The 25,853-nt window shown below is 25.6% G+C and overlaps 1 protein-coding gene across 1 annotated transcript in view; it reads right to left on the bottom strand.

Annotated features, from left to right (window-relative positions):
- LOC122501923 (dynein axonemal heavy chain 12) overlaps window positions 1–25,853 on the bottom strand; it is a 35,721-nt gene that overhangs the window by 6,036 nt on the left and 3,832 nt on the right. Inside the window, exons 8-23 of the mRNA XM_043611714.1 lie at window positions 25,268–25,648; window positions 22,477–22,570; window positions 22,260–22,414; window positions 21,510–21,795; window positions 21,003–21,164; window positions 20,638–20,849; window positions 19,154–19,271; window positions 18,834–19,074; window positions 18,381–18,627; window positions 16,062–18,311; window positions 12,194–13,044; window positions 8,756–9,437; window positions 8,103–8,643; window positions 5,494–5,790; window positions 3,972–5,213; window positions 3,491–3,844 (exon numbers count right to left, since the gene is read on the bottom strand). Of these exons, the coding sequence (XP_043467649.1) occupies window positions 3,491–3,844; window positions 3,972–5,213; window positions 5,494–5,790; window positions 8,103–8,643; window positions 8,756–9,437; window positions 12,194–13,044; window positions 16,062–18,311; window positions 18,381–18,627; window positions 18,834–19,074; window positions 19,154–19,271; window positions 20,638–20,849; window positions 21,003–21,164; window positions 21,510–21,795; window positions 22,260–22,414; window positions 22,477–22,570; window positions 25,268–25,648 (8,113 nt within the window). The remainder of the gene's footprint in view (window positions 1–3,490; window positions 3,845–3,971; window positions 5,214–5,493; window positions 5,791–8,102; window positions 8,644–8,755; window positions 9,438–12,193; window positions 13,045–16,061; window positions 18,312–18,380; window positions 18,628–18,833; window positions 19,075–19,153; window positions 19,272–20,637; window positions 20,850–21,002; window positions 21,165–21,509; window positions 21,796–22,259; window positions 22,415–22,476; window positions 22,571–25,267; window positions 25,649–25,853) is intronic.

Raw genomic sequence — 25,853 nt, 5'->3', positions numbered from 1 at the left:
CTTAAAAAATTTGATTATTTTTTTATAGTTGAAGAAAATTAAAAATTTGATTTTTTTTATATTTTCCTAAAACTTAATTATTTTTCAAAGATTTTACCAAATTACAATTATTTTTTAAAAGATTTTATCAAATTTCAATTTTTTGAATACCTTTGAACAAAGTAAATTAAAATTTTTTTAAATTTACTTTTTTAGTCTTATTAAAATTTCGGAGAAATCATTTTTTAATTTTCTTCAAAAATTTGATTATTTTTTTATATTTTCCAAAAACTCAATTATTTTGAAAAGATTTTATCAACTTTTAATTATTTTTCAAAGATTTTACCAAATTTCTATTATTTTTTAAAGGATTTTACCAAATTTCAATTTTTTTTCAAAGATTTTACCAAACTTCAATTTGTTTTAAAAAGATTTTACCAAATTTCAAATTTTTGAATACCTTTAAACAAAGTAAATTACATTTTTTTTTAATTTACTTTTTTAGTCTTATTAAAATTTCTGAGAAATCATTTTTTAATTTTTTTCAAAAATTTGATTATTCTTTTATATTTTCCAAAAACTGAATTATATTCAGACATTTTACCAAATTTAAATTATTTTTCAAAAACTTTACCAAAATTCAATTATTTTTTAAAAGATTTTATCAAATTTTAATTTTTTTAATATCTTCTCGTACAAAGTAAATTAAAATTTTTTAAAATTTTCTTTTTTAAAATTTCGGAGAAATCATTTTTAATTTTCTTAAAAAATTTGATTCTTTTTTATATTATTTGTCAAAGATTTTACTAAATTTCAATTATTTTTTAAAAGATTTTACCAAATTTCAATTATTTTGGACATTTTTTAATTGCACGTAATTGTAAAAATATTGTCTTTCAAAAATTATTTAGAAATATTTAAAAAAATTTAATTTTAAGAATTTCTTTATTAAAATTTTTCAAAAAAAATATTTTACCTTAATATCTTTAAAAAGAAAAATAGACAGTTTCAATCATTATAAAGAATTGAATTTTTGTATTGAAATAATTGAATTCTCGAAGAACTTTCGGAATATTTTTAAAAAATTAATATAGATAATTGATATAGAGATGATGTCAGTTAAACATGATTGTAGAAAATAATTGAATTTTGGAATAATAATTTGAATTTTTAGTTGTAATTTTTAGAAATTAAGAAATTCAGAAGTTAAAGTTTTTAAAATTTTATTTACCGTGAAAAAGAAATAAGAAGTACAGTGCCGCTCAATAACTTTTGCCCACCCTACAGCGATTGAGAGCTATACAAAAAGTTTTGTATTTTGTTTATTATTAAAGATAAAAAGCTCAAAAAGGTCTCTTTTTAAAGTTCTTTTCCTGAGCTTTAACACTGTATAAAATAAAAATTAAAAAAATTAATTTGTTAATGTTTAAAAAATTTTATTGCAGCATAAAATTTTTCGTTTTTTTTGTTTTTTTTTAAAGTGATACAGTTTGTTAGGAAATGATCGCATATTAATCCCACATATATTTTCTGAAAGCTAGTTTTATCACCTTTAAAATGCATTTTTTAAAAATTTTATACGATAATTTTTAAAAAAAATATGATTTTTTGTTTAAAAAAATAGCCATTTTTTTCAATTGTTAATAACTCAAAAACGGTTACTTTAGGAAAAAATTTTTAAGAACATAAATTATTCCTTTTTATGTGCAAAATTTGAAAAAAAATATTAAAAATTTTTTTTTCAAAAAAATTTTTTTGACTTTTTTTGAAAAAAAAATTTTTTTTCAATTGTCGATAACTCAAAAACGGTTACTTTAGGAAAAAAATTTTTAAGAACAAAAATTGTTCCTTTTTATGTGCAGAATTAGAAAAAAAATATTAAACATTTTTTTTTCAAAAAAATTTTTTTGACTTTTTTTGAAAAATTTTTTTTTTTTATTTTTTATATTTTTTAGTTTTAATTGTAGAAACTCGCTTTTTACACTCATTACAACAAGCAGGAAAATTTTTTATCGTATTTATTTAATTTTTTTCAATAATTTTAACTCACCAACCATTTAAATAACTTTTGATATAATACTTATTTATTATATTGTTTGTAAACGGATTAAAGGTTCTTAATTACTTCGACGATTGTCATCATAATGTCAGTCTTGTGACAATTGTCATAAAGATCGGAAGTCTTTCTCTATATATTTGAAAATACGCGAAATTGGATAAAATATTTATTATTTAAATTTATTATTAACATTACCTATATGTTCTGATTAATCAGCAAAATGAAATCTCGAAATTTAACTACTGATGAGCGCATAGCAATAACAACGCATCACAAAGATGGAAAAAGTAATCGACAGATTTCGACAATTGTCACAAGACTGACATTATGATGACAATCGTCGAAGTAATTAAGAACCTTTAATCCGTTTACAAACAATATAATAAATAAGTATTATATCAAAACTTATTTAAATGATTGGTGAGTTAAAATTATTGAAAAAAATTAAATAAATACGATGAAAAATTTTCTTGCTTGCTGTAATGAGTGTAAAAAGCGAGTTTCTACAATTAAAACTAAAAAATATAAAAAAATGAAAAAAAAAATTTTTTTCAAATAAAGTCAAAAAAAATTTTTTGAAAAAAAAATGTTTAATATTTTTTTTCTAATTCTGCACATAAAAAGGAACAATTTATGTTCTTAAAAATTTTTTTCCTAAAGTAACCGTTTTTGAGTTATCGACAATTGAAAAAAATTTTTTTTTTCAAAAAAAGTCAAAAAAAATTTTTTGAAAAAAAAATTTTTAATATTTTTTTTCTAATTCTGCACATAAAAAGGAATAATTTATGTTCTTAAAAATTTTTTCCTAAAGTAACCGTTTTTGAGTTGTCAACAATTGGAAGAAATTGCTATTTTTTTAAACAAAAAATCATATTTTTCTTAAAAATTATCGTATAAAATTTTTAAAAAATGCACTTTAAAGGTGATAAAACTAGCTTTCAGAAAATATATGTGGGATTAAAATGCGACCATTTCCTAACAAACTGTATCACTTTAAAAAAAACAAAAAAAAACGAAAAATTTTATGTTGCAATAACATTTTTTAAACATTAACAAATTAATTTTTTTAATTTTTATTTTATACAGTGTTAAAGCTCAGGAAAAGAGCTTTAAAAAGAGACCTTTTTAAGCTTTTTATCTTTAATAATAAACAAAATACAAAACTTTTTGTACAGCTCTCAATCGCTGTAGGGTGGGCAAAAGTTATTGAGCGGCACTGTACCTATTTAAATATTTATTTAGCAAAATTATTAGAGTTTGATTAATTGAATTTATAAATCAGTGAAGAATCATGGAAATATAAAATAAAATTTTTTGTGACAACACTGAATTAAATAAACGACTTTTTCGACTTTTCTTTCTATTTTTAATTTTTTAATCGACTAAAGCGAGTTGTTTGGCTCATCGTTAAAATCAATACGAGGCTTTTAATAATAAAAATTGTATTCTTACCTTTGCGACTGCTTTGTCAGGTCTAATTAATCTCATAACGATTAATTTTTGAAACATGGTCAGATTTTTCTCCCAAGGTTCTGGTAGAGGAGAATTTTGTGGATTCATCAAATCGTAAAATTTCTGCCAAAGGCTTGTATTCTTTTTGAAGCTGTCCATGAAATTTGTGAAAGATTTCAAAGAACCAACGCGACATATTTCATCCCAAGATTTATCAGACAGCCAACTGGATGCTGGATTTTCTAATTCATTTCCCAGTGCTATTCCTCCGGTCAGGAAGAACATAATTTCATCTCTATTAATTTCTTCGTTTGCCAGAAGAATAGTTGTGCATAAAACGAACGAGTACAACAACTGAAAAAAACAAATATTACAAAATTAATGTAACATTAAAAAATTTTGTTCTGTAAATAAATAAATAATTATCAATATCCATTAATTTCAATTCAAAATTCAAAATTATATTTTTTCTTTTCCTTACCTTGTCTTTTTCGAACAAGGAACGACAGACGTTTTGATACAGACTGTAAGTGAAGGCCTCTCTCAAAAAATATAATCTTCTCTCTAGAATTTTGCTCTTGCTGGCAGTGTCAATCGACAAAACATAAAGATTAATAAACCAAGCTAAAGAATACTGATACATAGGATCAATATTCGGCAAATCTGTGATAGTATAATACAACGAAGACACATATTTCGCAATTGGTCTGTAACTCTGTCTGAAGTTTTCAATCTTAGCCTCAGTTTCTTTCGCCGATTCTTGTTTCTTAAGAATATCAATGGAAAGAATTTTCGAAGAATCCAAAATTTCAATTGCTTCCTCGTCCTCCAAAATACTCGCACCCGAGACAGACAAAGTTTTCAAAATATGATCCTCAACTTGCTTGAGTGCCTTCTTATTCGCAGCACTTTGCACTATCAAATACTCCCGTTTCTCCTGAAGATCAGGTCTCTCTTTCGCCACCACAATACCCAATAATTGATCCTCCAGTCCTTCGATAGTCAACGCGAAATTAATCAACGTCACTTTATTATAAACTTCCGGTAAATAGTGAGGATTTCGTAATTTCGTTGTCATGTAGAATCGAAATTTCAAATTATACTCAATACTCTTCTCTCCCAAGTTTATGTACCAAGTTCCCGCAATTTTATAAATATTTTTCATCAAAATTGGATCGAGAGGTGCGTCCAGTGTTTCTCCGATATTTTCGATTAAAACCGGCTTTCCATATTCAATGCAGGTTTCTATAATGTCCATGTAGTTAGAATCTGTTAATTTAACAACTTCCAGTTCACTCGCCTTCTCCATGTGCCGAATCCACTTGTTGGCTTGACTCTGAGGATCAACGAAAAGACTCCATCGCATTGAATTGTCCATTATAATTGCATTTTCGGTTGAGAATGAATCACGTGGCAATCCAAAGATATTCCAGGAATTTATCTTTATTTCGGAGCCTAGAACTTCAATGAAGTTGTATTCATCCGAGCAGGGTATTTTTAAGCCTTTTACGTAGTTCCTCCACTTTTCGATGTTTTCTACTCGATAGGCTGTTGTGAATGGTCCCAAATAGGCGATCATACCGCAGGAAATTAGAATATCGCCTGGTAAAGTATCGAATGATTTTTGGAGATTTTCTGCGCATAGGATCCAACGTTCTTTTTCTCCTCCTAAGCCACTTATTAATTTTTCAGCTCGCATTAGCTTATTTTTACAATTTGTCACCTGTTCAAAAAGAAAAACAATTGTAATAGGCTATCTGATGAAAATTCTTCCCCTCCATTTATTTATCACGTTAGAAAGAATAGAAAAAAATACAATGAAAGGAGAATTGTAATAGGCTATCTGATGAAAATTCTTTCGCTCCATTTTTTTTATTACGTTAGAAAGAACAGAAAAAATAAAATAAAGGAAGAAAATCAAAGTGAACTAAATTGTTACTTGACTATTGATTCCGAGAAATAAATTCTTTTAGGTACATTATATTTTTCGAATTATTTATTACCTGGTTTTCAAGATCTATTTTCTTCGCTAGAATATTTTGAAGGCTGACATTCAGGGCCGCTAATTTTTCATTTAGTTCAGCCAATGCTTGTCGTTTCTCGTTTAGAATATTCATAACATTCTGAAATGATTTTTCTGCCTCCGCGAGTTTCTCCCTTTTTGGAGCAACAACTTTCGCGACTTTATCGTACAGAACCATGGCTCGCACCCATTTGCAGAGACCCTCGGCGGCTGAAGAAGCTTTTGCAACTATGCGAGGCTCGAAGTTTTTATCCTTTAGATAAACACGTTTTATTACCTGCGAAAAAATTTTTTTTAATATTAACAATAGTTTTTCCGTTATGCTACTATTTGGAAACTTTTTTTAGACTTCAGCCACTCAAAGATCCTATTTCTGGTTTTTTTTTAGAATTAACACTACTTCAAATTCGCTAATACTAGAAATCAATATAATAATATAATATCAAATAATAAACTATTCTCGAAAATTATAATCAAATTCTTTAAAACGATTCAATTATTTTCAAAAAATATTCGAAACTCAATTATTTTGAATATCTAGTATTTTCATAAAATTCCGCAAAAGAATTCAATTAATTTAGAATAGCATTTTCAAAAAAATTTCAAAAAAATCTATTATTTAACAAAATTTTTATACAATTCTTCATAATATAATTAAAATACTTTCAATAAATAACATTTTTCATAAAAAGTCAATTTTAAAAAAAAATTTTGATAAAATTCTAAGTAAGAATTCAATTATTTTCATAATAGATGAAACTCATCGAAGAATTACAATTATTTTTAATACTATTTTAAATTAATTAATCGAAAAATTCAATTATTCTCATTATTTTCATAAATAATAAAATTTCAACAAGAATTCAATTATTTTCATAAATAATAAAACTCATCGAAGAATTACAATTATTTTTAATACTATATTTTAAATTAATTAATCGAAGAATTCAATTATTTTCACAAATACAATTCTCCGCAAGAATTCAATTATTTAAAATAAAATTTCCATAATATTTATTATATTTTGAAAAAATTATTTATTTAAAACAATGTTTATAAAATTCTTATGAAGAATTCAATTATTTTCAAAAATAACAAAATTTTTAACAGAAATTCAATTCATTTTAAACATTTTAATAAAATTTTTCACAATAATAATTCAATTATTTTTATAAAAAAAAAATTAAATTATTCTCAGGAATAACATTATTTTTGAAAATTTTAATAAAATTCTTAGCAACTATTCAATTATTTTCATAAATAAAAAATTCATCGCAGGATTTCAATTATTTTTAATACAATTTTACAGGAATTTATCAAAAAATGTAATTATTCTTAAAAATTTAATTTCAATTCCTTGAAAAAATTAATTATTGACAAAAATATTTTTTTTAAATTCTTTGTTAGAATTCAATTATTTATAAAAATATTAGAATTTTTCACAGCAATTCAATTATTTTCAATTATTTTAATAAAATTGTTCAAAAGAAATCAATTATTTTAAATACAATTTTAATTAAATTTTTTTTAAATAATTCAATTATTCTTTTAGATTTTATGAAAATTCTTCCCAAGAATTCAATTTTTGACATAAATAACTCTTGGAAAGAATTCAATTGTGTCGATAAATAACAAAATTATTCCCGAAAATTTAATTATATTTTGATGCATTTTAATAAAATTCTTTCCAAATTCAATTATTTTCATAAGTAACAATATTTTTCGCAATTCAATTATTATTTTTAAAATAATAAATTTCTTTTTGGAAATTCAATTATTTAAAAAAGTTCTAATAAAATTGTTCGCAAGAATTCGATTTTTTATTTTCCTAAATAATAAAATGCTTTTTACGAATTTAATTATTTTCAATAAAATTCAATAAAATTCCACATAGACATTCACAAAAATTTTAATAAAATTCTTTGTAAAATTTAATTATTTTTAAAAATTCTCGACATTAAAAGATTTTCAATATCTACTATTTTCCTAAAGTTTTCAAACAGAATTCAATTATTTAAAAAATTTTTTTGAAAAAATCTTTGTAAGAATTCAATTCTTTACATGAATAATAAAAATTTTTGAGGAATTCAATTATTTAAATTAGAATTTGCATAAAATTAGTCGACAAAAATCAATTATTTAAAAATTTTGATAAAATTCTTCGTAAGAATTAAATTATTTTTATGAATATTTAAATTCTTTCATGAATAATAAAATTCGTTGGAGAATTTCAATTTATTAGCAGGATAAGAAAGAAGTAAATATTTTTTATGAAAATTAGGAAATCGTCAAGAAAATAAAATATAGAATGGAATTTTTGTTAGTTTTGCGAAATGTATTAAACGAGTTTTTTTGGTCGTCAAGTTTAATTTTTCCATAGCTACTTTTTCACTATTTTTTTAGTTTGCAATCTACTTTTTGCTACTTTTTTAAAATTAATTATCGAGTGCGAAGTCTGTGTTTTAATATTTTTCGAATTATGCATTTCTTTCATTATAAAAAGGATGTCAAAGAAGTTTTGAAATCAAATTTAGTTTTTAACTTTTCGGTTTCGTTTTGATTTTTTCATCAAATAAATGTTTTACCCACCTGCATGGTTTGAATGGGAATATTGTCCTTATCGTAATCTCGTAAATAGTGCAAAAATTCAATATCGTTGAGAATTCGTTTACTCGGACCCCAATAGTCTAGAACAATTCTGCCACTTGTTGGATCGGTCAATCTGTCTGCAGGAACATTCAGCATGACACAAACCGCCGCCATGACGAGTTTAACTCCCTGAGGAGGATTCTTCATCGACTTCACCAATGTTATGTCCGCAGGTTTTAATGTATTTAAAGCAGCTATCGCTTCCTCGAGAATTGGCAAAGCCTCTGCCAAATCAGCTTCACATTCTGCTTTCAGAGCTCCTGCAATCTCTGCCTGTTCATTCGCCACAACTTCATCTTTCTTCACCAAAATTGTCGCCTTTTCAACCGCAATATTCTCACTTTCGATTTTCTTCATCGTCACTGTCGTCAACTTGGCCGAATTTTCCAGTTCAGGTCTTAAGGCTGAAAGGGTCTTTTTCATTTTCTCAATTTGTTGCGCAGCGTAATCCAGTTTGTCCAAACCATTCAAATACCGATCTCTGAAAAAGGCAACAATTTAATAACTATTTAGACTATATTTTTAGATCTATTAGTCTATTAGACTATTAGTTGTAAATTATTAAATTTAACAAATAAATACAATTTATTTACCTGGCGAGAATCAGTTCCTCTTGTTTCAAATTCGTCAAATCCCTGTAAGCTTTGATCAGATCCAAAAAAGCAGCCGAAGTGATGTAAGTTTTTCTCCCCGACGCTTCATAAAATCGAGTACTAATATCCTTTGCGCAGATATGAAAATATTTACAAGCAACAACAGCATTTGTCTTCACACTCTCCGTAACGTTCAAATCCGTTATGAATCTAACAGCAACTTGCTCTAATGCATCCTCGGGCCATATTTCGAACCAATCGATTGTACAACAATTAACTAAACTCGGATAGAGTCGCAATCTAGTTCGAAATGATTCTCCAACGGGACTGAAGCAAATCATAAGATGCAGTTTCTCTCGACAGCGATTTACGAAAAATCCCAGTACCGACATTATCGATATGTCCAAATTTCGATTTCCTCCTTGAGCCGCCAATCTTGTCATTTCAATAATTTCCTGTTTCTCTTCCACTGAGAAAAGATTCGGCACTTCTCCGGAATTCAGAAGACTATCGATGTCGCTCAAAAATACTTCTTCCTTAATTTGACCCTCGGTGAAGAGAAATACCAAATCTTTTCCCGTTCCTCCGGAATTTTTCAAAACCTTCTTTAGATCATCTCGCCATTCATTGACACCGTAGGCACTGCCTATTTCCGGTTGAAATAGTGCGTAACCAGCCATACCTGAAATTGATAAAGTGGAATGAAAATTATTCCGAAAAATATTCTTCGGAATATGTTTCCGAAGAAAACAAAATTCGCGTCACAAAATTAAAAACAAAAACCGTTTAAAAACTTTTTGAAAAATGCAGGGTTGCCACAAATATTTTATTTTTTTCCCTGACTTTTCCCTGATTTCCAGACTATTTCCTGACTGATTTTGCCTTTTTCCCTGACCCTAAAGAATATTCTAATTCACTCTAAAAATTATTAGATACTCAAAAAAAATGTTCTATTACACTTATTTACAAATTTCTTAAATTGTAAAATTATTCAAAAACATCAATTGCTTCTTTTTTAAATAAATATTAAATCATTATTATTTTTCCATGGGAATTAAAATTCTTCAAAACATTCAAATTCAAAGCTTTTTGAAATTCAACAACTTATAAGAATATTATTACAAAACATGAAGAAGGCGAATACTCCAAGTCGAAGATTCGGAGTAATCGTCTTCTTCATGTTTTGTAATAATTTAAATTATTAGAAAATTTTTCAAAAAAAAGTTTAAATTATTTACAATAATCCTTTGCAAGAATTCAATTATTTTTACAAATAGTAAAATTTCTCAAAAAAATTCAATTATTTAAAAAATATGTAATAAAATTCGTTGCAATAATTGAATTATTTTCATAAATAATAAATCGATTATTCGGTAATTCATTTTTAAATCAATTTTTATTAGAAACTTCTATAGAAGAATTCAATTATTTAAATTAAAAAAAATAATTTATTGAATAATTGAATGTTTGTTAAAATTGAATTCTCATAAAGAATTTTATCAACAAATTTTTAAATAATTGAATTCTTTTGACAAATTTTAATAAAAATCTTAAGAATATTTACATTTTTCAAGGAATTCGATTAAAATACTGTATAAAAAATAATTAAAACCATGCGATGAGTTTTATTATTTATAAAAATAAATCAAATTTTCCCAAGAATTTTATTAAAATTTTTCTAAAATAATATTGAATTTCGGAAAAGAATTTTATTATTTATAAAGATACTTGAAATTTTGACAACAATTTTTTTAAAAAATTTTTTAATATAATTGAATTTCTGCGAAGAATTTTATTACTTCCGAAAATAATTTAATTCTTCCAACAAATTTTATTCAAGTTTATAAAAATAATTGAATGTCGGAAAAAAATTTTATTATTTATATAAATAATTGAATTCTTGCAACGAATTTTGTTCAAGTTTATAAAAATAATTGAATTTTGTTGAAGAATTTTATTATTTATAAAAATAATTGAATTCTTGAAAAGAAATTTGTTAAATTTTTAAAAATAATTGAATTCTTGCGACGAATTTTATTTAAAAATCTTTTTAAATATTTGATATTTTTCGAAAAATTTTATGAAATTTTCTATTTTTAATAATTAAATTCCTGTGAAAATTTTAATAATAATTTTATTACTTATGAAAATAATTGAATTATTTCGAAGAAATTGATTACAAATTTTGTAAATAATTGAATTCCTGTGAAATTTTGTCAAGAATTTTATTAAAATTTTTGTAAAATAATTGAATTTTGGAAAAGAATTTTATTATTTCTAAAAATAATTGAATTCTTGGAAAGAAATTTGTTAAATTTTTAAAAATAATTGAATTCTCACGACGAATTTTATTTAAAAATCTTTTTAAATAGGTATTTGATATTTTTTGAAAAATTTTATGAAATTTTCTATTTTTAATAATTAAATTCCTGTGAAAATTTTATTACTTATGAAAATAATTGAATTATTTCGAAGAAATTGATTAAAAATTTTGTAAATAATTGAATTCCTGTGAAACTTTGTAAAGAATTTTATTTAAATTTTTCTAAAATAATTGAATTTTGGAAAAGAATTTTATTATTTATAAAAATACTAGAAATTTTGATAAAATTTTTTTTTTTAATTTTTGAAAATAATTGAATTTTTTTAATGATTATTATTAAAAAAACTTTAAAAAATAATTGAATTTCGGTAAAGAATTTTATTAATTATAAAAACAATATTGAATTCTTGAAAAGAACTTTGTTCAATTTTTTTTAAATAATTGAATTCTTGCGATGAATTTTATAATAAATATTTTTAAATAATTGAATTTCTATAAAAATTTTATTACCTATGAATATAATTGAATTATTTCGAAGAATTTTATAAAAATTTTGTAAATGATTGAATTCCTTTGAAATTTTGTCAAGAATTTTATTAAAATTTTTAAAAATAATTGAATTTTGAGGAACAATTTTATTATTTATAAAGATAATTGAAATTTTGACCAGAATTTTTTAAACATTTTTTAACATAATTGAAATTTTGTGAAGAATTTTTATAACTTTTGAAAATAATTAAATTTCTGGAATCATTTGTAACTTTTCCAAAATTCAAATTTTTTTAGTATTTTTAACTAAAATTCGTCTATTAATCTAGTATTTATAAAAATTGTAAAAATGATTCATTAAATAATTTATAAGTAATAATTTTATGATAGATCTCCAAGAATTAAGTTATTTAAAAAGAAATAAAATTATTGTCAGAAATAGAAAAAATTGAAGGTTTTGTATTAAAATTCGTGGTAATTTCATAGTTTACGAGGCAAACAAAAAAAGCATCAAAATCCAGAGTTTTCTCGTGAATTTTAAAAATTCAATTTTTTCCAGTACTTTTAACAAAAATCCCTGACTTTTCCCTGAATTCCCTGACCTGTGGCAACCCTGAAAAACTTACTTGCTGCGAGTCTCGTCAAAGATTGTCTTCCAGATCCACCAACGCCCACCATCAGCAAACTTCCGACAGGAGTTGCAATAATCCTACAAATCCGAGCAAGATGCTCCAGTGCATATCGAAACAGAACAATATTCATTTTATTCCTATGAGTATTATTATAATCCTCCAAACAAGACAGAGCCACATTTTTATACTCCTCCATCGACACAATTTCCTCATACTTTCTGTCCTCCGGTATCGCATCAACATCCATAAAGTCACCAAATATCAAACTCTTCATACTCTCTTCAGTCAATTGATCACCAAATTTAGGCAAATCGTCAAAAACATAATCAAACGATTCCTTAAAAACCCCAAGAACTGTGTCTTTCAATTTTTCAAAAAGCCAAACTCGATCGCTCGTGTCTATGAGACGATCGCCAAAAACGCGCAAAATCTCGTGTACCCAGAGTCGAGTAAACACTGTTTTCGTCTCAGCCGATTCCTTCTTGATCATCGTGCAACCAGTGACGACTCTAGCAAAATCTCTTAGATTGAATAGATAATGCGACTTGGCTGGCGTTGGTCTGAGATCACTGATTGCGCTGTTGAAGACTGAAATTGTTGCATTTATGACGCTATTCACCGTCGTGATAATGTCTGTCGCAAAGCCGTTTCTTTTCAGTCCGATTAGAGCCACGCTGGTGAATATTTTGAAAATACTCTCCCTCGAGAAATTGTTGATTGAATACAAATTGAAATGTCTCAGAAATCTGTGATAGATCTCTTGCCGACTGCCTCCTGGTGGCGCCATTGCGCACATGAACATTAGGTCGTAGAGTTGAATCGCAAATGGTTCTTTCAAATCAAACCTGTAAATAAAAAAATAAATAAAAGTAATTAAAAATTTAATTACTTCTCAAATAATATATAGAAAAATTTTCATATTACAATTTTCTTGATTGAAAAACAGAAGAAAAAATGTTGAATTTTAAGAAATTCGGTTTTTCGAATTTTTAATAATTTTTAATAATTTCTGATTTTTTGCCAAAGGGTGGAGACAATTAAATAAGTAGAGTGTTTTTGAAGAGCCCAAAAATAATAAAGCTAAATGCCATAAAAGAGAAGAAAAAAAGTTGAATTTTAAGAAATTCGGATTTTCGAATTTTTGACAATTCTAATAATTTTTTATTTTTTGACAAAGGGTGGAGACAATTATATAAGTAGAGTATTTTTGAAGAGCCCAAAAATAATGAAGCTAAATGCCATAAAAAAGAAGGAAAAATGTTGAATTTTAAGAAATTCAGTTTTTTGAATTTTTGCTAATTTTCCATAATTTTAGATTTTTTACCAAAGGGTGGAGATAACAAATTAGATAAAGTATTTTCGAAGAGCACAAAAATAATGAAGCTAAATGCCATAAAAAAGAAGAAAATATTTTGAATTTTGAGAAATTCGGTTTTTCGAATTTTTGATAATTTTAGATAATTTTCAATTTTTTGCCAAAGGGTGAAGATTATTAAATAAGTAAAGTGTTTTTAAAGAGCCCAAAAATAATGAAGTTAAATGCCATTCGTGCATAAAACCACGAAGTAAAAATGTTGAATTTTAAGAAATTCGGATTTTCGAATTTTTGATAATTTTTAATAATTTTTTATTTTTTGCCAAAGGGTGGAGACTATTCAAATAGTGATATTTTGCTACCGAAATAGCTAATAAAAACTAATTATTATTTTTTCCGGTCAAATTAAATTCCCGGCTATTTTTTGATTTTCCAGATTTGTTGAAACACTGTTAAATGTATTTGTAGAAACTAAAACCCGTCGAAGATGGGTGTACGACAGCTTGTTCGCTATAAAGTTTTTCAAAAGAATTTAATTACATTCTAAAATTTTAATAATATCCAATAATTAAATGTTTAATGTAAATTATTATAAATCACGATTATTTTGAAACCTTGAAAGAAATTGTTCATAAAATTCAATCATTTTCAAAATTTTTAATTAAAATTATTAAAGAAACTAACTCCATAATTTAAAAAAAAATCCAAAGAAATTCTTCAAAAAGAATTTAATTAGAATTTTCAAAAATTTTAACAGAATTCTTCGCGAGAATTCAATTATTTTCCTAAATAATAAAATTTTTCGTAGGCATTCTATTATTATCAAATTTTTTAAAAAAATTCGTTTCAACAATTCGATGATTTTCAATACATGAATTTTAAAATTGAAAATAAAAATTATTAAAAATTAAGTTAGGAAACAAAAAAGTAAAATTACTTCAAACTGCGAACAGATTACCGGAATACAAAGATTATTAATATAGAAGATAGATTTTACAAAGAATTCTAATAAAATTTTGGAGAATAATAATTGAATGTCTGTGTGACATTTAATTAAATTTTTTTTGAGAATAATTGAATTCCTAAAAAGTATTTTATTATCTGTAAAAACATTAAAATTGAATTCTTGCGAACGATTCTATTAGAATTTTTCTAAATAATTGAATTTCGAAGAAAAAATTTATTACTTTTAAAAATAATTGAATTCTTGTGATGAATATTGTTATTTATGAAAATAATTTAATTTTGCAAAGAATTTTATTAAAATGCCTCAAAATAATTGAATTTTCGAAAATAATTTTGTTATATTTATTTTTAATAATTGAATTCTTTCGAAGAATTATTTATGTGAATAATTGAATTCTAGGGAAGAATTTTATTAAAATCCAAAAGAAGAATTGAATCAAATCAAAAAAATTTAATTAAAATTGTATTAAAAATAATTGAAATCCTGCTATGACTTTTATTATTTATGAAAATAATTGTATAGTTGGAAAGAATTTTATTAAAATTTTCAAAAATAATTGAATTCCTGAGAAGAATTTTATTATTTATAAAAATAATTGAATTATTGCGAAAAAGTTTATTAAAATGTTTAAAAAGAATTGAATTACTGTGAAAAATTTGGTTATTTTTGAAAATAATTGAATTCTTTATAAGAATTTTAAAAACATTGTTTTAAATAATTAATTTTTTCGAAATATAATAAATATCATGAAAATTTTTTTTAAATAATAGAATTCTTGTCGAAAACTTTATTTGTGAAAATAATTGAATTTTTCGATTAATTAATTTAAAATAGTATTAAAAATAATTGAAATTCTTCGCTCAGTTTTATTATTTATGAAAATAATTGAATTGTTAGAATTTTATCAAACATTTTTAAAAAAAAATTTAATTTACATGAAAAATGTTTTTAGTGAAAGTAATTAAATTACATATTGTGAAGAATTATATAAAAATGTTGTTAAATAATTCATTTATTCGAAATTTTTTTGAAAATCCATTCTAAATTAATTCAATTCTTGTTGAAATTTTATTATTTATGAAAATAATTAGAGTAATTGAATTTTGGATGAATTTTATCAATTTTTTCTAAGTAATTGATTTCTTTTGCGGAATTTTATGAAAATACTAGATATTGAAAATAATTGAGTTTCGAATATTTTTTGAAAATAATTGAATCGTTTTAAAGAATTTGATTATAATTTTTGAGAACAGTTTTTTAATTTCTAATATTAACGAATTTAAAGTAGTGGAAATTCTCAAAAAAGAAACAGAAATAGTAGCTTGTAGCTGAATTCTAAAAAAAATTACCCAAATAGTAGAAAATGTTGCCAACTGTGACAATTAAATTCATTATGATTAGCAGGGGAAGAAAGGGATGCGCAGGCGCGTATCTGCTGCGCGGGCCTTTTTTCCCCTGCGTCACCACTTTTTTTCCCTCTGACGTCACTTAGCCTATAAACTTCGATTTTTAACCCCCTTTACACGACAATAAAACGATTTTTTCGAGCCTATACAATTTTTTTAAAGTCTCATATTTACCATTGTTCATGATCGAAAAATTGCCTGAGCAATTCAATGGGAGGCTGCGCACCATAGACCTCCTTACTAGGCATATTAACATCGTCAATGAACACCAAACAATAACTTCCTCCCATTGGTCCATAGTGTCCTTTCCTCCTCTTAAAAAGTTTGGAAAGCACCAATTCCTGAGTTTGTGCAGCCGTTGTTTTTGGCGTAAACGTTATAAAATTCGAAAGATATTTCTCCTCCTCCAATTTATTCATCATCAAATCCTGAATGTAAAATGTCTTTCCAGTTCCCGTTTCGCCATACAAGAGAAATCTCTTCCTACTCTTTATGTGTCTCAAAAATAAATTCTGATACTTCATGGTATCGATAGTTGGCACCACCATTTGACTCATACTCTGAGTTTCGACAAGTTTTTCAATTTTTGCCAAATCGGCATAATTTTTCCAAGCTCCCTTTCCTTTGAACAGGTAATAGTTGTCGTGAATTATACCATCGGACGGCAATGAGATTAATGCTTCCGATATTTTTCCTGGGGGAGAAAATCCGGGTTGTTCGTTTTTCCAGAAAGATAGAAAGTATTCATTGAAAGCGTCGCGGGAATCTGAATCTAGAGTTCCGCCGATTCCCCAAACAATTGCCAAGAGGGTGGAAGCTTGAATCCAGGAGATGATGTAATCTTCGTATTCTTGTTGAGCCTCGTCTATTGCGTCCTTCATGTACATTTCCAATAAATTCAGAGTTGATATTACTTGATTAATTTGACCAGCTGTGACTGTTAGTCGACATTTTTTTCGAGTGAATTCCAAACAGGGATCGATGAGCCATTCGAGAATTTCGGTAAGAAATTCTTCGTGACCTTCTCTCCAGCGATTATCAATATTTTTGATCCAAGATTTAGCGTAAGGTCGCCAGCCTAAAATGTGAGGTTCCATGTAAATCATTCCGCAGCGTGAGACAGTGGCGGGAGACGCCTGCAGGAGGTCCATTGCCTCAAATATCATGGACATTACGTTTGTCATCTGCATCACTTCTCCTGAGGTGAGACACAATTTTTTATTATCGTCCAGAACTGTGTTCAAATTTTCAATCCAAACCGCATCGACCGGTCCATCAAAGATCAACCATTTTCTGTCCACACTCTCCTCCGAGCAGTAGTCACGAAACGCTACCGCACAAATTCCATCCGTCCATTCCGAAGACACAGGATCGAATTGTCCATAAAGTTGACCCATCGTAATTGCTTTCGGATTCATAGTAAAAAATTTCGTTTTCGCTCCATTCTCGTCACCCCATTCCTGCATCAAAGTCAACGTCTCCGCGAGAGTTCTCAAACAAGTCGTCTTTCCTCCACAAGGATCACCGACTAGCATAAATCCATGTCTCACGATCATCATCTCGAAGACTTGAATAATTTTCAACAAAAATCCGTCCACTGGTTGTAGATTTCTTCTTCTCATCACCTCCTCAATGGCTTTCAAAAGTACCTCATAATCAGGAGTCGGTAACGCTGTATCAGGAAATAAATCCGAAATTATCCCTTCGAAGAGCGGAACATCATGAGCTAGAAATTTCGGTAAATTAACATCGATTATGGATCTTAGCATCAGAATCATTTCGTCCTCATTCGGATATTTTAGTTTCATATTCTGAGCTGCTATTAAAACTGTCTTCACGGCTCGCATTCCGTAATCGTAGTGCGACTGTGATGAAAGTTGCTCCGAGCAGAGTTTGTAGGTCGTGACAATTTTTACCGACAGGACTCTTGCATTCGTGAAACCTGACGAGTAGAGAAATATTTCTCCAATCATCGCGTAATCCGGAACCATCATCGCGACAGTTCTGAAAAGTACTTTCAAATTATCCGGCAGCTCGGATCTACCGGCATAACCCGGATTCATTGTAATGCACACGTAGACCGCAGGATTGAGCGTCAATTCGGTGCCTTCGAAGATAAATTTCTCGAAATTCCCTCGAACCGCTTGAATGATGCAGAGAATTTGTTGAGCTACCACTGACAATACTTCGAGTTCAATTCGATTGAATTCATCGAAACAGGCCCAAGCTCCGCAAGATGCGAGTCCTTTGAAGAATTTTCCCATATTCTTGTAATCGAGACCTTCTGAACAATTGAAAACGACGCACTGAATCGCCAGTGCTCTAGCGAGGTCCTTGACTGTCTCGGTTTTTCCCGTTCCTGCCGGTCCTTCAGGCGCTCCGTTCAGGTGCAGAGAATACGCTCCAATCAATGTTCGATAACACCTGTAAAAATTTGTCGTAAAATAATTTTTTCGGTGAAAATTAGAATTATTTTCGTAATTAGTAATTTACCTGTCTGTTAAAGGAGTTATCACTAAACGGGGACAATTTCCCAAATATTCGTAAGCATACGAAACAGTAGCGTTTATGATTCTCACGAAAACGTCGTCTTCCCAATAATATCGTAATTGCGCCAACCATTCAAAATCAGTTTCACTTGTCACATTTTTATCGATCAATAATTTTACCACATCATAGGCGTGTACATCGATTGTTATCAATGCATTCAAAGTCGTTCTGTTCTGCTTCGACAAACGTCCTGAAAAGTTTTCGAAATTAATTTTCTATTTTGTACTTTTTACTAAATACTTTTTGTAATATTTTTCTTTTCTAACTAATTTTCTATATAAACTAAATAATTTTGTATAAACTAAATAATTTTGTACATACTAAATACTTTTGTATAAACTAAATACTTTTGTATAAACTAAATAATTTTGTACCTAAATAATTATTTGGAATTACCTTTCACAATATTGACCATGTCAAAAATCTGCCTCCTCAATTTATCGTAAAGAGATTCCAAAACAGATTTCATGTGAGTAATCAAAGAATTTTGAACGTCGATACACCAATAAATTTGTGAGACACAAAGAACAACCATTCCAGGCCAAAGTAAAACCCAGGAAACTCTTTCGTTTATTTCATAGTCTCGATAGCTCATTAAAACTTCGTGTCTTATTGATTTGACCATTTGCTCTTCCACCTAGTTAACAACAACTTTGGAAGTTAATAATTTTCTCCTAAAAGAGAAATTTTTAATTTGTTTACTTCAAAAGAAAGACCTGCACAAGCCACTTTTCAACGCAACCTCGAGCTGCCGTTGTTGAAATAATATTTTCGAATTTCACCTCTTCTTTATCGTCACTAAACATGGAGAAAATTTCCAAACTTTCATTGAACCTGTAAAATTGAAAATAAGTCAATTTTTTTCAGAACATTTTTAAAAATGGAATTTCAATTATTAATTGGAAAATATAAAATAATCCTCAAGTTCTGATATGTTCAATTATTTAAAACATAATTTTCATACAATTTTCCGAAAAATATTTATTTTTTATAAAATTCTTCACAAGAATTGAATTATTTTTTCAATTTTTAATAAAATTTCTTCCAAGAATCCAATTTTTTTTATAAATAATAAAACTCATCGCAGGATTTCAATTATTTTTAATACAATTTTAAATAAATTTGTCGAAAAATGCAATTATTCTTAAAAATTTTATTAAAATTCTTCGAAAGAATTCAATTATTCTAAAAGATTTTTAATGACATTTTTCGTAACAATTGAAACTGTTTTCAAAGAATTTTAATAAAATTGTTCGTCAAAATTTAATTACCTAATTTCAAAAATTTTTCGAAATTCAATTATTTTCAATATTCACTATTTCAATGAAATTTCTCAAAGTAATTCAATTATTTAAAATAAAATTTTTTAATAAAATTCGTAACAAGAATTTAATTATTTTCATAAGTTATGAAATTCGTCTGAAAAATTCAATTATTTAATTTTTATTATTTTTTTTTTTATTTTTTTTTATTATTTTTTTTTTATAATTTGAATAAAATTTCTTGATGAATTTAATTACGTTCAATTTAATTTAATTTAATTTCAATTTTTTTAAACACAATTTTAAATGAATCCAATTATTTTTATAAATAATAAGACTCATCTCATTATTCCAAATATTTTTAATACAATTTTTAAGAAATTTCTCGAAAAATGCAATTATTCTTGAAAATTTTATTAAAATTCTTCGAAAGAATTCAATTATTTCAAAAATTTTTGATAAATTTCTTTACAAGAATTCAATTTTAAGAAATATTCAATTATTCAATAATCTATTTATTTTTGTATTTAAATAATTTAATTTTTCAATAGCTTCTTTACTTTTCTAAAATTAATTATCGAAGCCTGTATTATTAATAAATAAAAAAACGCAATAAAAACGTTTAGAACCTGACGGACATAATATAAGAATAAAAAAAAATTAAAATGTAGTAGACTGAAAAAAAAAATTTATTTCATTCAAATAATCGATTTATTTGAATATGAAATCGGTTAACAATGTCTATTATTTTGTCTATTATCAATGAAATATTTACTTGAATCAAATAATTTTTATTTACATCAATTAAATTGTGTTTGCTTTAAGAATTAAATTTATTGATTGAAATGTTGAATCAAATAAATTTTTTTTTCAGATATAGTTTTTCTAAAGTAATTTTTCTAAAAATTTTTGTAAAAAATTTTCTAAAAGTATTTTACCCGAGTTTTGCTATTCCCTCGAAGCACTTTTTCAAATGAGGCTGCACTCGAAGGGGATCCTTTGTTTCGGAGAGAATCTCCAACATATCATCATTACTAAGGAAAAAGAATCGAGGGAAATATAGTCTCTTCTTTTCGAGGTAATTTACTACTCCTTCTTGTACTTTCTCCATTATTTCATTGGCGTCTTTCATACTCTCGTAGAGACCCAACTGTGAAATTAATAAAAAAAAAAAAGAAAAGAACAAGTTCGATTATGTTCGGAAACTAAAAGCCGAAATTAGTAGGCAATTGCTCGTATGGAAAAAAATAAAGAAATAAATAAAAATAAGAAAAGGAGAAAAAAGATTTCAATCATTACTAACAGAGCCTGCGGTGTTTTTAACTCTCGGCTCTCTGAAGACTCCATTCATTGCCTTACGAAACATTGAATCAACTTCCGAGAACAAAATTCCTTCTTCCGGTAGTTGCGCAACAATATCTTTACTGGAGAAAATCGGCAGAAGATACATCCATTGAACTTGCACCTGGAATACAAAATGTAAAATGTTATTACTTATTAATAAATGTAAAATGTTTTTAATAAATTTAAATTGTTATTAATAGATGTAAAATGTAATTAATAAATATAAATTGTTATTAATATGTGTAAATGCTATTAATAAATATTAAATGTAATTAATAAATGTAAAATGTAATTTATAAATATAAATTGTTATTTTTATAAACGTAGATTGTTATTAATAATTATAAAATGTAATTCATAAATATAAATTGTTATTGTTATTAATAAGTATAAAATGTCATTAATAAATATAAAATGAAATTAATTTGTAAGAAATATTACTGATATATATTTTTCGAAATCAAACCTTTGTCCATTCTTCGATAGTTCTTTGTATTCTCAAAAGCAATTCGTAAAAGATTTTCACTTCCTCCTCGATTGGTTTTACAAAAGCCGATCCTCTCATTGCTTGAACTTTGACGATATGTTCTTCCAATAAAGCAACAATGTCATCTAATTGTGTCAGAATATTGACACCAGAATCTTTGAAGGACATTGTGGTAAAAACTACGTCGTCCCACTCGTGGATCATTTTCGAAAGAAGTTGCTGCAACGCAAGCTCTTTTGTTCCACTCGTACTAATAATCTCGTACCTGAAAAATATTTGTCAATCTTCAATAACAAATTTGATAAAAAAAAAATATCAGATGATCCACAAGTTCTCAAATGTTCGAATGAACGATTTTTTTGTAATATAAATATTTTCAAAAATTACTGACTTATAGAAAGCATAAAAATTAAACATTAAAAAATTAAAAATTAAACATTTACAAAATATAAATATTATTATTTGTTATTTTATTTATTTTTATTTATTTATTTATTTATTATTATTTTTTATACGTGACGTAATATTTTATTGATATAAAAATTTTAATTCAAAGAATAAATAAATAAATTCATTCGTTTGAACTTTTAGAACTTTAGGAACATAAAATAATTCGTATTTAATAGGGAAATATTCTCATTGGCAACTGTATTTGAAGAGAACTTGAACCACGTCCAATATATTTTAATCAATCTCTTCTAACCGGGTTAATATCTACAAATAACTTACTCCTCCAAATTTTCGAGTAGATTCATGGCTATCATTTTCCGAAGTGTGGTTCCAGCATTTGGAGTCAAATCGAAACCAGCAATTAGTGACATTTCATCCCAGTGTCTTTGACGGAGAGCAGGATTGCAAAAGCAAAGAGCCAGTGGAACGTATTGCTGCAAAAATATTTACAAATGTATCAAAATTGAAAAAATAAATTCAATTTAAAATCCATTACCTTGAACCATTTAACCTCGTCTAATAATTGATGGCACAATTTCATTGGTGCAGGTTGCTGAAAAGGATCTGGATCATCCACGGATCCTGCAAAACTGTTTATTGTTAATAAGTGCAAAATTTACTTTTTTTGAAACATATTAATGAAACCAAGGTTGCCACGCTTTTGCTCTTTTCAAATTCCCTGACTTTTACAGGTTTTCCAGGTTAAAAAACGGAATTTTTCCAGGTTTTCAAAACGAAAATTATTTGAAAACATCAATAACTTAATTTTAAATAAATATTTAATCATCATTATTATTTTTTCATATTTCAAAAATATTTCAAAAATTTCAAATTCACTTACATAGAAGAATATTATTAAAAAACATAAAGATATCGATAACTCCGAGTCTTCGACTCGGAGTGATCGCTTTCTTCATGTTTTGTAATAATTAAAACTTGTTATTTTGTTACTGTAACTCCTTCAAAAATTATTTTCATTATTACGATTATTTATTTCTAGAATTATCAACTAAAATTCTTCTTTCAGTCAATTATTTTTAAAATAATTTTTGAAAAAGTTTTTTGAGAATTTTCAAATTCTTTTGTTTACAATTTAATTCAATCTGCGAAATTTCGATTATTCTGAAATTTTTCAATTAAATATATTAAAAATTAAAAACTTAAAATAATTTAAAAAAAAGTTCAATTAAACTTTTTGAAAAAAATTTATTCTACAGAATTCTTAATTAAAAGTATGAAAAGTTCAAATTTTCAAAGATTTTAATTTGAAACCGTTTGAAAATTCAATATTATTTCTAAAAATCCACGCTATAATGCTTTCAATATTAAATTATCTAAAATTTTAATAGAAATTTATTTTGAAATAAAGTTTAATTAAAAAATACTACGACAATTCAATTATTTAAATACAAAAAGAAGTAATTTATTGAATAGTTGAATGTTTCTTAAAATTGAATTTTTACGAAGAATTTTATTAACAACTTTTGAAAATAATTGATTTCTTTTAAGGAATTTTGTCGAGAAATTTGATGAAAATTGTAGATAGGTATTAAAAATAATTTAAATTCTGCCAAGAATTTTATTAAAATTTTTGAAAATAATTGAATTTCAGAGAAGAATTTTTAAACATTTAATTGAAATTTTGACGAGAATTTTTTAAAATCTTTGAACGTAGGACAGAATTTCAGCGAAAAATTTTATTACTGTTGAAAATAATTGAACTTCTTCTTCTTCCATTATTTTTAATAATTAATTAAATATATTAAAAATTTAACGAAATATTAGAAAAATTTGAATTTTCAACATTTTTCAAAAATCTAACAATAAGTTTTTTAAAATTTCTAATTAAATTCATTCCAAATTGAATTTTTTCTAAAATTTCAAATTAAAATCTCTTGAAGTTCCTCTATTTATGAAAATTTACAAAGTTTAAAATTTTTGAAAACAATTGAATTGTTACAAAGAATTTCATTAAAATTTGTGGAAATAATTAAATTCTTTGAAGAAATTTAATTATAAATGTACAGAAAATAATACTTACATTGTAATAAATAAATTGTAGCAAAAGTTTTTAAGATAATTGAATTCTTTCGACGAATTTTAATAAAATTTTTAAGAATAATTACATTTTTCGAGGAATTCGATTAAAATTGCATTAAAAATGATTGAAATTCTCAAATGAGTTTTATTATTTATGAAAATAATTAATTTTCTAAAAGAATTTTATTATTTACGAAAATAATTGAATCATTGTAAAAATTTTATTATTTATGAAAATAATTGAATTATTGCGAAGAAATTTATAAAAAATTTGTATGTAATTGAATTCCTAAAAAAATTTCTATTATTTATTAAAATAATTGAATATTTGCGTAGAATTTTATTCAAGATTCAAATTTTCGAAATTCAATAATTTCAGAGAAGAATTTAATTATTTATAAAGATAATTGAAATTTGATGAGAATTTAAATAATTTTTTGAACACAATTGAATTTCTGCGAAGAATTTTAATACTTTTGAAAATAATTGGATTTCTATGAAATTTTTATTATTTATGAAAATAATTAAATGTTTGCGTAGAATTTTATTAAATTTTTTTAAATAACTAAATTCTTTTAAAAAATTTGATTAAAATATTAGATATTGAAAATCATTTAATTGAGAAAAATTTTTGAAAATAATTGAAATTTTGCCAAGAATTTTATTTAAATTTCCGAAAAAAATTGAATTTCTGAGAAAAATTTTACTAACTTTTGAAAATATAATTGAATTTCTGCAATCATTTGTAATTGCTTCAAAATTCAATTTGTTTTAGTGTTTTAACTAAAATTCTTCTATAAACCCATTATTTTTAATAATCAATTAAATATTTAGATTAAAAAATTTAACTAATTTCCAAAGAATTTTAGTTGTTAAAATTTTTTAAAAATCTAGGTTTTTCAAAATTTCTAATTAAATTCATTTCAAATTGAAATTTACCAAAATTTTAAATCAAAATCATTTGAAGTTCATCTACTTATGAAAAATGTAAACGCATCTCTTTTAAAATTGAATTAATTTTGAAATATTGAAGTGAAATTAGATTTCAAGAATAAACACAATAACTTTAGAAAACAACAATTTTCCAGGACTTCGATCAAAATTCCCTGACTTTTCCAGGTTTTTTTCAAGGTTTATAAAATTCTCTGACATTTCCAGGTTTCCAGGTTGCGTGGCAACCCAGTGAAACATATTATTTTTTGGAACATATATTATTAATTTTTGAAACTACTAAACTTTATAAATACCTGTACGGATATCCCATGGCAATATGCATTTTGATCTTCGTCCTGTACGTCTTACTAGTTTTCGAAAAATCTGTAAAATATTCCGTCGTCCTATTCTCGATACTAATTGCATCGAGATACTCGAAAGGTCCATCTAGCCAAACTCCCTCATCTCTTTTCCACTGATAGGCGCGATAAATAAGAGAATAATACGGTAGGATAATTTCTTTGAGTTCTTTCACTTTCGGATAAACACTCAATGGAAATTGAAAGTGTCCCTCCTCGCTATTAATCCACTCGATTTGCTCGTCCATTCTGTCCAGGCTTCTTATGAATTTTCGCATAAATTCAATATAATCTCCTATTCTTTCTCCATCGTCCATATCGTCCATTATTTGCAATCTGTAATAAAAGAAAGAATATGACAACATGAAATTAAATAATAGAGTTCAATTAATAATTACATGAAATTAAATTTTAATCAATCAATTTAATCTCATAATTGACGTTGATAAAGTTCACAAAAGTTTCTAATCAACGATTTAAAAGAAAAAATATTTTTCTACTCAAATTTTTATATATTCTTGTTCAAAAAATGCTTTGCATA

This window comes from Leptopilina heterotoma, unplaced genomic scaffold (genome assembly GCF_015476425.1).
Source record: "Leptopilina heterotoma isolate Lh14 unplaced genomic scaffold, ASM1547642v1 Lhet_218, whole genome shotgun sequence".
Taxonomy (NCBI): domain Eukaryota; kingdom Metazoa; phylum Arthropoda; class Insecta; order Hymenoptera; family Figitidae; genus Leptopilina; species Leptopilina heterotoma.
This window is presented reverse-complemented; position numbering and strand designations above follow the sequence as displayed.